This window comes from Nematolebias whitei, chromosome 7 (genome assembly GCF_014905685.2).
Source record: "Nematolebias whitei isolate Nwh7 chromosome 7, NemWhi1, whole genome shotgun sequence".
Lineage (NCBI taxonomy): Eukaryota > Metazoa > Chordata > Actinopteri > Cyprinodontiformes > Rivulidae > Nematolebias > Nematolebias whitei.
Window position 1 is genome coordinate 38,253,271 of NC_056504.1, and position 11,301 is coordinate 38,264,571.

At 39.6% G+C, this 11,301-nt stretch overlaps 1 protein-coding gene across 1 annotated transcript; it reads right to left on the reverse strand.

The window, feature by feature from the left end:
- Window positions 1–31: 31 nt before the first annotated feature.
- On the reverse strand, window positions 32–2,071 carry LOC119412812 (cysteine and glycine-rich protein 1-like). The gene is made up of 5 exons (XM_037679845.1): window positions 2,044–2,071; window positions 1,082–1,191; window positions 547–715; window positions 272–401; window positions 32–166 (listed from the first exon to the last, which is right to left on the reverse strand). The coding sequence occupies exons 2-5, from the start codon at window positions 1,188–1,190 to the stop codon at window positions 32–34; spliced, it is 543 nt and encodes a 180-aa protein (XP_037535773.1). The 5' UTR covers window position 1,191; window positions 2,044–2,071.
- Between the last annotated feature and the right edge of the window lie 9,230 nt (window positions 2,072–11,301).

Below are 11,301 nucleotides of genomic sequence, written 5' to 3' on the forward strand. Positions count from 1 at the left end.
ATGAGTTGGTTAAAAACAGAACATTGTAGTTTCATTTGCATTTACGTTCATTTTTAGCTGGCAGGAACAAACCTTTGCAGAAGATCTCTCCATCCCTGTCAGCGAGGGTCGTAGACTCCAGGCCTTTACCACACTTGGCACAACGGAAGCAGCCTTTGTGCCACGACTGATGAAGATGAAAAGAATTTCCGTCACAACAATGAAAACTTATGTCGCATCAAATCACAACTCTGGATCCTGTGTTCAACATGAATCACAAGATGTTTCTCACGTTGCCTCCTCCGATAACCTTCTCCGCTGCGTACACGGTTTTCCCACATCGAGGACACGCGTCGGATCCTGCAGCTTTCTGAGCAAACTTGGAGGAGTTGATGTTACTTGTAGGATGGTGAGGAGCTTGTCTGTTGAGAGAGTTTTTATTGATGTATTTATTTTTGTATGCAGGAAACATTTAGCCATCGCCGTTTATTACTGTAACTCCCTCCCAGTCTATTCCACCCTTTATAAATGTCTTAGTTAGAGAGAAGATGAGGATATTTTGCTCACCCTTCAGGCTTGATTCCAAGTCCTTCTCCTGTGTCCATACTCAGCGTTCCTGCTCCACCTCCAAAACCGTAGCCTTTTGGACCATATTTCTTGCCATAGCATGATTTACAGTAAATCTCATCTCCATGAACGGCCACAGTTGTGCTGTCCAAGTTCTTCCTACAGACCACTTCCAGCAAAGAAAGTACAAAAGACAAACAAACAAAATCTGTCATCTTTTCTTGTATTAGCTTTCAGGAATTTATGATTAAAGCGTGAGTTTGACAAAACAGTCAAATGAGTTCATATCTGTGCTGGATGGGGCGTTTTTTTTTTTTTTTTTCTTTTAAGTGAAACCTTTCACAGCCATAAACGAAGGACCAAACCTTTGTTTCCTCAAGACCCAAATAAGGTCAAACATGCCTGAGTGAAGACCTGGAGATGTTCACATTCCAGAGCTGGGGCCAAATTCTCTGAATTCCTTTGTGGTGTTTTGTGTTTTTTCAAGGAGTCATTGAAAATGAAAAGCAGATTTATTGAGAACTGCAGTACTTACTGCACAGAAAACAGGATTTGTGCCAGCTCTTCCCCTCACACTGCACTTCTTCAGCAAAATAGACGGTTTTCTGGCAGCAGCCGCACTTGTTTCCTCCTCCGAAAGGCATTCTGCAAACACAGGAGTGCAGCGTGTATACATTTCTTACTTGTTGTATATCTGAAGCTCAGACGTGTCATTCAGCAGACAAGAGAACATCTGCAACACTTGAGGCAATGTCTATAAAAGGAGAAAACCAGTTTCCCTCTGATGCATTGCTCTTTCTCCTTCTCTGCTGATGTTCAACCTGCTGGCTGCTGCAGATATTCAGATAAATATTGTAAAATGCAAAGTAGCTGCTGCAGAAATAGCACCAAACCAACCTACAGAAACAGACTCTGCACAGACACCTCCTTATTATTATTTTTTGTGTGTGACTGTTTCTTTTTTATAGTAATAGTGACATCATGATATGTTTGGTTCTGCAGAATAAGCATGCAGGCAATTATCTCTGGATTTCTGTGGATAAACAGGAAATGCCCTTCATTCTGTGTTGTAATCACATCCTGCGAAACTCTGCCATGCAGGTGCCAAGGGATGATTTTTAAATGTGTGTTGCGCTTTAACAACATAAAAACTATATATATATATATATTTTTTTTTTACTTCAAACTCTGTTCTGAACACATATTTGTAGAGATTGGTTCCATGATGCATTTTTAAACTAAACTTCCATCTGTTCATTAAAATAAGTTTGTAATCTGAGCCCTAACATTTAAAAGAACAAGCATGGAGTACTAGTTTTAATGTTGCCAGGTTAACTTTATGATCACACTGATGCAGATTTAATTCAGTCTAAAGGCCCACAAACCTTTTCATTTTAGATCAATTTATTCTCATTTTTAATCAATTCTAACTTTAAATTAAAATAACATTCCAGCAGAAACAGTCTGAAAGTCTACTGAGCTGGCTCTCCATCTTACCTGTCCTGAAGTGGAAGGCTGCTACACTCTGTGGGCTAAAAGATGAACGAGGTGAGAAAAGATGTGTTTGATGAGGAGAAATGGAGGGAGGCTCTGAGTAGATCCGTTTTAACTGAAGGAGGAGTCAGGACGCAGAGGAGCAGGGAGGGAAAGGGAGGTGAATATGGTGATGGGGAGGGAGGGATGAGACAAACATGACGGTTCAGAGTCTGATGAACTGCTTGTTGAGTGAAATCACTGAAACAGCAGGAAGAAGTTACCCAGAAATAAACAGTAAAGGAAGTGTAGTTACAGCTTTATGATTTACTCACACAATACTTTTGCAAATCAACAGAACCAACAGAACCCAGGACAGGCCCCACAGCATCATCTGCTCAATGTCATTAAACTGGAAACCTCTAATGATTTTAAAATATAACATTTGTGTCTGCTTTTTATTTATTTATTTATATTTTATTTAACACACTTATAATTTGCCTGCAGGACGATTTTTACACAATTATGTGTTTTCTTTCTTGTTATTAATTATAAATATACAGCCTCATCTCAAGAAAAACAAACAAAACAAAACAAGGCTATTCAACTGGTGGCCCGGGGACCAAATCAGGCCCACAGGTGAGCTCAGTTCGGCCCACCAATGGGTTCATTTTTAAATAAAACTAGATTTTATACCGTAAAACAAACTTACGTAATGACAATAAGTGCTGGATGTCTGGCTCTCTGAGCAATTTAGCTGAATAGTCCTGCTATAAGCTATCCATCCATAATTTTTACCCGATTCTTCCTTTTTAGGTCGCTGGGGTCACTGGTGCCCATCTCCAGCAGTTACCGTGTGAGAGGCGGGGTACACCCTGGACAGGTCTTCAGTCCATCACAGGAACACATAGAGACAAACGAGACAAACAACCATTCACTCTCTCACTCACTCTTAGAGACAATTTAGAGTTACCAATCAGCCTAACGTGCATGTTTTTGGTCTATGGGAGGAAACTGGAGTACCCAGAGAAAGCACACGCATGCACGAAGAGAACATGCAAACTCCACCCAGAAAGGACCCCAGCCAGGATTTGATCTGGCGACCTCACAGGGAGCCAGCAGCTACAACAACTGTACCACCGTGTTGAATCTAATCAGTCCTCATTAAAAACACCCCCCCTCCCCACACACACACACACACACACATACACAAATACATTACAAATACTGGCCTCTCTGGGCTATAGCATGACATTAACATGTGCAGGGGCCTCATGCTGTTACCCTGTAAAAGTGCACAGACAGATTTATTTATTGTTTCTTTTTTTTTAATTATTTGAGGAGAAGACTTTTGAATGTGAATTCTGCTCTCATTTAAAAAAAAACGTCTGCTCTTCATTTAAGATCGACGATATCTTCCATGTTAAACTACACACAATTTCTTGATGGAACAACTGCTACATTTAGGAAAACCATTCTTCATTTAATGCTTCATATGTAACACTTTCTGACACGTAAATTGGCAGAATTCAAGCGCAAACCCGACATGCACAGACTCAGAATTTAAACCAGTCCTGCACTAAGAGCATTGCTGACATTTTGTTGGTGATCTTGTAAACTGTGACATTTAGCAGTCGTGGAGGAAGGGAACTGTTTCTTTGTAGTGGAAATGTTGCGCACGCTGTCTTTCACTATTTATTGTCCAAAACAATTTAATTAAAAAGAGCCAAGATTTTCTTATTTTGCTTCGTTTTTTGGGGAAAACACAAAATTAACGTTCATCTTCAGAGTAAATATCTTCCCCAAAAACTTGAAAAGGTTTATCCTGTAGGGAGTTGGTCAGATAAAGATGCTGCTTGGTCTGCCTTCCTCCCTCTCTGAGCCCTCCAGGCTCCTCACCATCACAGGAAGAGACAATGATGAACTCAAGAAGCCTATTTATAGCCTGTGATGGCCAACACTGGCCCTCTGTCTCTGCTCTGTGGACATCCGCCCAGTGTAGTTGTGGAGTATGCGTGCATGTGTTTATCCTCATGACGAAGGGAGAAATGGGGAGAGGAGAAACTCAACTGATAATCCAACAGAAGAGGAGAAGATCAGAAGCAAAGGAAGATTAGCTGCAACGTAGTTTCATCCATCTGTGATCAGTGGAGTATACCTGGACAAACGTATTATTTCTTCTCGTTACACGTGGCCCGGACTCCTCTGCTGATGCTTCTTTTTTGACATTTTCACAGAAGCTTTGCCAAGTCACCTGGTGAGGAGGAGGAGCTGGAAGAGGTGAGAATATTGGGAAAATTAATGTGTTGATGAATTTTTGGCTCAAGTATTTATTGTTTAATCAACTGTGGCGAACAAGTATTATTTAAAATTTATTTTACAACACTATTTCTGCAAAATGCAACTAAAAGTTGCTTTAAAACTTCTCTTTTAATATTGTTTACTTCATTATTTCAGTAATAAAGGGATATTTAAAGGTACTTCTTGCAGTGTTCTAAAGATTGGACAAAACATGTACTAAGAAACTAAATCCATACTATTTTTCTCATATAGATGGTTATTGTGTGATAAAATAAATATTTGTAAGCAAAATATGTGACCAAATGCCAACTATGTGTGTTTGTTTACTGACAGAAACAGAAAAAGTGTCTAAAAATATAAAATGTTAAACGTTTTGAAAGTTTTGAACGGCAAGTTTTATCCATCACCCTGACTAATCCCCAAAATTTAACCTTCACAATTGTTTTACTCAATGTTTTATGTTTTATTTTTAGAAGAAGTTTCACTCATATTTCTTCTTAAATGTCTTCTTGGAGATTCTACACTTGTCTTCTTTGGAATTACACCATTTAGTGTCGTTCAGGATGACCTTTCTAATAATTGACTTGATGTTGCACAATGAGTGACTTTATTAAATCAATATATTCATAAAAAAATCCAAAAAGTTGGTATGTTTTTTTAATATGTTCTCATGAATTTTCAAACAATTTAATAACCAATAGTCAAAATGAATGCACAATTATATGTGTTGCCAAGAAAATGGATTAGTCTACAAAATGTGACTCTCATTCAGTCAAGATATATGTGGAGACAACCTTAATGAAGGAAATGAGATAATTGCATCATGGGCAGTGGGGGATTCTGGCAGGATGTCAGCAGTAGCCAGCCCCTTCTATGTGATGTTTTGTTGAATCCACTATGTGATCTACTGCACACAATGTGGCCAAAATGAAAGGCAAAGCACTGCAGTTCTATAAATTAGTCAGTAGAGGTCACATCTGAACAGAGAGTGTGTTGTGTCGGTGTAAGACACACCCAGTTTCCTGAGTCCCTCTATCTTTCTGTGTGTACTTGCTGTAAGCTGTGCTGATGCAAAAGGCGACAAGGGTTATTAACCGAAGCAGAACGTGAACGCGTCAGGGTGTGACGTGCATGTTTGATAAGCTGTGGGAGAAGGATCAGGCCTTTATCAGTTCGAGTGGTTTGTTCTGCGTGCACCTTCTGATGCTTTATCTTGACACCTTTAATTAAGCAGTAATTATGTTCATCCCTGAGTGAGAGATCTCACAATGAGGGCAGTTTGTATCTGTAGGTCAGACAGCCACTGGGTAAACTGGTTTGCAGAACACTTGCAGATATTGCTTTATTTCTGTGCAACCACGCCACATTTTGACTGTAATCCTCTCTGATCTGCCCGAGCCAGCGCAGAAGATGGGGAGCTCTAATTTTCAAATTGTCAGGCTGTAATCCCTCCTCTTACACTTTCGTCACCCTGCTGAGAGATTTAACTTCAAGTTGGGGCAATTTCCTCACCAGCATACCGCACATCGGCCTCCATCTTTATGTGTGAGCGTTGTTTCATTGCTTTCGGCACACTCTAATTTTGTTTCACCACATGTCCTGCCTGGTTTGTCTTATTTGAAGTGAGTCATTTTGCTGTGTTTGCTCTAAAGGGGATATCCAACAGATAGTAAAATGATTAAAAGTGTGTGATTTAACTACATCATTGCTCCTTTTATTCCTGAGCCGACACCTCTGAACCTGCTTCTGCTCGGCCCTGATTCTCACTGAGGGTCGTGCTGAGAGAAACTGTGCCCTGCAGGCAGCCAGCTCCAAACATGCAGTGACAATTCAAATTAGTTCAGTTCACTTGCTCTCGCTGTGACTCAGGACATCGAGCGGCAGGCAGAAAACAAGCATATGCACCGCTCGGCTCTGACAGCTAAAAAAGAAGCAGAGAAAAAGGACTGAGCAAGAGATAGTTTCTTTTTTTAAAAAAAAAAAAACAAGGATTCCATCAGATACGCAGCCCAGTTTTAGATCAGCACTTTCCTTCAGAGAGACTTGAACTGGAACAACTCCAGGTCCATTTGCAGAGAGCCTTCCGGTTAAGTAGCCTGATCCACAACTGCAGCACACGAGCTGTCTGGAGTGTTTGTTATGCAAGCAGGAAGAGTGCAGTCCTGCTCTGATCCAGACATCGGACAGAGGCAAAGATGCTTCGAAGCTGGAAGCTGCAGTTTGATGCCTCTTCTGGTAAACTGTATGTCAGACCTAAAGAGGACCCTCTCTTCACATCTTCCATGGATAAACTAATGGATGCTTTCATCTGCCTTTGCTCTTAACTCCATCAGACTCTTAGCTGGTGAGTTTGAGTTTCTTTCTTGCTCTGAGGGCAAATCATGTGTAGCAATCATTAGATTTGATTTTCAATGATAACAAAAGCTATTTAAAAAATGGATATGAGATTATTTTGATGATCTCAGCTTTACACTTGCAGGTCCGACGTAAATCTCACTATAAATGACTTGTTAGTGTGATGAATATGTACTTGACCTGGGCTTTGCACAAAGTTTTGTATCAGATATCTAAATAGATTAAACCTGGCAATATAGCTTTGATATATTTTTTAACTCTATAAGGGTTTGAACAGCACTTTTAACATATAAAGAAATCTCAGCGTGAGCCAAATGAAGAAAATAAAGTCTGATCATTATTCCTTTATATGACCTGCCTCAATATTTTATGTGCAATGTTAGCTTATAACAAAACTTCAAGTCAAAACTACATGTAATTGTAGAATGACAAAGAAAGTGTTACTGTATGTGGTTATGTAGTTTTTCAACAGACAAACATTGAAATGATGTACCGTATTAGGTGATAATGTCCTCAGGGGAAGTAAAGTCTCACCCTTTTCTTGAGCTGGCAGCTACAAGAAAAACAAGGATTTTAACCCTCAGGAATAAAACGAAGCTAGCTCACAAAGCTTAAACATGTAATACAATATACCTTTAGCTGCTTTTATTCACAAATATTGTGTTACAAACACTGCATGCCAGACACGACAATAACAAGTTATGATAACATAAAGCTGAGAACGTAACAAGTTATCTGATATAGACCTGGAAAAATAGCAGAAAGTCCAAGTTTCTTTAATTGTTGTTCCACCACATGTGGTACATGCGATGGAACGAAATTGTGTACACAGGGTCCCAGTTACATCCAAAAAAAGTATAAAATGTTAAAGAAAAACAGTAATAAGATCTAAGATATGAACTAAGAAAAGTTTTTAACAAAAATGAGCTATGCATTAGTAGTATAAAAACAATACACCGAACAGCAGCACGAACATGAGTCTGTGTGAGCAGATGAGCACGAATGAACACAGCAACATGAAACAGATCAGCAGCAACATGAAACAGATCAGCAGCAACATGATGTGACTTTTTTCACAGTGACTATTCTGGTTAGAGATTCATGAGTTGAACAGCTTCAGGGTAGAAGCTGTTCCTCAGCCTAGTGGTTTTATATTTAATGCTCCTCAACCTCCTGCCTGAGGGGAGCGGGGCAACAAGTGTGTGTGCTGGGTGAGTGGGGTCCTTCATGATGCAGGTGGCCCTCTTCCTGCATCTAGAGGTGTAGATGTCTGTGATGGTGGAGAGGCTGACTCCACCAGTCTTCTGTGCAGCCTTCACCACTCTCTGCAAAGCTTTTTTTTTCTGCAACTGTGCAGCCTCCATGCCACACGATGCTGGAGCACAGGATGTTCTCCACTGCACACCTGTAGAAGGAGGATGAGCTTCCCAGACCAGCTCATCTCAGCCACCCGAGGAAGTAGAGTCTCTGATGAACTTTCTTGATCAGGCTGGTGGTGCTGTTGCCCCAGCTGAGGTTGTTATTCAGGTGCACACCCAAGTACTTGTAGCTGGAGACCACTTCCACTGCAGATCCTCCTATGTTCAGGGGTGAGTGGGTGTGTTTGTTTCGTCTGAAGTCCATGATCATCTCCTTTGTCTTCTTCACATTGATGTAAAGGTTGTTCTTCCTGCACCAAGTCCAAATTCAGATAGAGACAGAACACATGGAGGCTGATCAACTCAGTTCTGGTGCTGGTTTCTGTTGTTCTGCCCGGGGTGTGGAGTCATGTTTTCTCTAATTGTCTGGGATGATCTGATTCATACCAAAGAGTGATGCAGCTCACAGCATCAGGCCTAAACTACTCACTGTTAATCTACTGAGTCTGCACAGACATGCAGCTCAACTCACTTCAGTTTTTTTATATATAAAATGCCCATTCATAACAAAAATCATCTCAGGGGATTGTGCAAAACAATTTGCATAAACAATACATTTATAAACTATAAATAAACTATAAATTTATAGTTTATGTGTATACTAATTGATTTGATCCTACAAGCAGCAGTTTGCATCAAATCTTCACTTCATCCCAATCTCCCACCCTGAGCAACATACTGGTGACAGTGGAACAGAGCTAACACAGAGTTGTCTGTATACATCATTAATGCCCACTGTGGAAAGGTGAAAAGCAAGTGTTCATGTTATTACCTGTGTCTGTGTTTGCATGTTTGTGTGTCTGTTAGCAAAATATTTGATTATCCAGAGGACATATTTGTATGAAACTACTAGAAATGAGCTATTAAATGTGCATGCACAATTGATTAACTTTTAAAGTCAACCACATTCAAGATGGCCACCACAAGTAATCAACATTAGCAAACTCAAACATGGCTATAATTAAGTCAAATTTCCAGCTACTGTAATAAAATCTAGCTTGATAGAAGCTGAAAGCCATACCCAACGAAAACTAATTCTTTGTTTAAAATCTGGCCATGCAGCATGGCTGTGATGTATGTACCATTAAGGAATGCTACTTTTTTGTTTTTATTGGAAATCTTAAAGCCAGTTATAATTACAACACCAAACAGGTGATCAAGAATGCGAACCAACATCTAATGAAACCAGCAGGGCTTCTGGCAGTTTACAGACCATCAGAGAAAAGAGCATTTCAAAGCAGAGGTGAAAATGATGAAAATAGATCTGATTTCATTGCAAGGGCAGAAATACCTTTAGAACATCTAACAAAGTTAATTCAGGTTCTCTGGGCGGTTTCTGTTTGGTGAAACTTTTGTCTTTCATCCAAAAGTCTTCGTCAGTCTGAGAAGCCATAACAAACTCGGTCTTATAAATAGCTTCACATAGTGGGTCAACCAGTTTGATGGTATGGTGTCTGGAGTCTGCCCTCTCCCCCGCCAACTCGTTTGAGGCAGTCAAGGCCAAAGTGCTTCAAAATATCCTCATTAATGCTCAATAATCCAGGTAGAAAATCCAACAATGTTAAATTCTGTCCTCTGGACGGACGGATCTCTAAAACGTGTCTTGTTTTGCAGACAGTGGGTTCAGCTGACTCATATGTAAAATAAAAGGAACAGTCATCAAGCTTAAACATAAAAACAAAACATTTTGTTAAAAATAAAGTTTGATGGAATGTGATGAACTGTCAGATTAGGCACATCTTGTGATTCTTTATGATTTGTTGCACTTCAGACACATTTCAGTCTGCACAGAAAAGCACTGCTGTCCATACCCAGCAACCACTAATGCACAGAATACAGACCATAAAGTAATTCAATTCTCTGCTGACAGTCCATCCACGGCCAGGGGAATACCACTAATGGTGGGTGAAGTCATTGCCAGTGGAATAGATCTAACATGTGTGCAACTTGCTCCACTTTTGGACTGCACTAATTTAATTACCATTCTGGGTTCTGGGTATGGCAACACAAACAGATCCCTGTGATCCATCAGCATGAACTGGGAAAATGTTAGTGGAAAAAGAATGGTGTTATACAAGCAAATTTTAGTTTGCTCTCTGCATCATGTGCCAAACTCTTTAATACCCACTGGATTTGTGGATACTTTGTATTTTCTTTCATCATTATTTCAAAGAAGCAGCACCCTAGGCATTTTAGTAACATTGATTCAATCCTTTTTTGATTTCAAGTGAAACATATCATCAAAAATAAATCTGGTCTTCATGTAAGGTTCAAAGGCTTGATGTTTAAAGGGTGATTTTTGTGCTGGTAAATGCCACGTCTCCGTGCGTCCTTAACCCAACAGTGTGTGCCAGCGTGAGTGTGTGTCTGGTTCGGAAAGTCTAGTCCACAGACACGCTCCAGTGGTGGACGTATTCCACCTTGGCTAACCCAAAATGACATGTGCAGACCACAGAAATCTACATACATATTTTATATGTTCCTCACAGAGTTGTTATGTAATAGAGTTCAAAATAAAGCTTTCTCCTGAAAACAGGTAAGGTAAGTGGAGCAGGTGATCCTCACTTAGTGCAGAAACTGGATTTGTCTTCTTGTTCGATAAAAAGTCTGTCAAAAAAGTTCTGTCCGCACTGATGGGACACTACAGCTAATGATGGCCTGAAAGTGCATGTTGTAACTGCACTGACGGTGTGACGTGGGAGGAGATATCAAAGTCAAGTCAACGTCACTTTATTGTCAAAACTGAAATATGTACAGGACATACACAGGATTGAAATTACATTACTCTCAGACCCCTGGTGTAACAATAACCATTTAACATTAAAACGTTTAATAAACATAAGCATAAAATGAAATAATAAAAGTATGCCACTGTCTTAAATTGTAGTATGGCGGTATAAAAAAATATTTTAAAAAGTATATCTATAAAATAAAATGAAATGAAGTGAAGGTCCTGACATTGACATTTGTTGTAAGTGACAATATGAATATAACCATATGAAGTGAATGTACACAGTATATGTATGAAGTCCTTGATATTGGTATAGGTAAAGTGACATATGCAATAAAGCTAGTAAAAAAACATTTATCAACAGTAGTGTAATATAAGAAGCATTGTGAATATAAACAGCAGTGTGAATATAAACAGTAGTATGAATATGAACAGTAGTGCAAATGTAAACAGTAGTGAATATAAACAGCAGTGTGA

Bases quoted from the DNA above. Each gene is read 5' to 3' on its own strand.
- LOC119412812 (XM_037679845.1), bottom strand. From the start codon at position 1,190: ATGCCTTTCGGAGGAGGAAACAAGTGCGGCTGCTGCCAGAAAACCGTC. The intron at 402-546 runs GTGAGCAAAATA...CTCTCTCAACAG, and splicing joins CTTGGAATCAAGCCTGAAGG to ACAAGCTCCTCACCATCCTA. The intron at 167-271 runs GTGAGAAACATC...CATCTTCATCAG, and splicing joins AGGTTATCGGAGGAGGCAAC to TCGTGGCACAAAGGCTGCTT.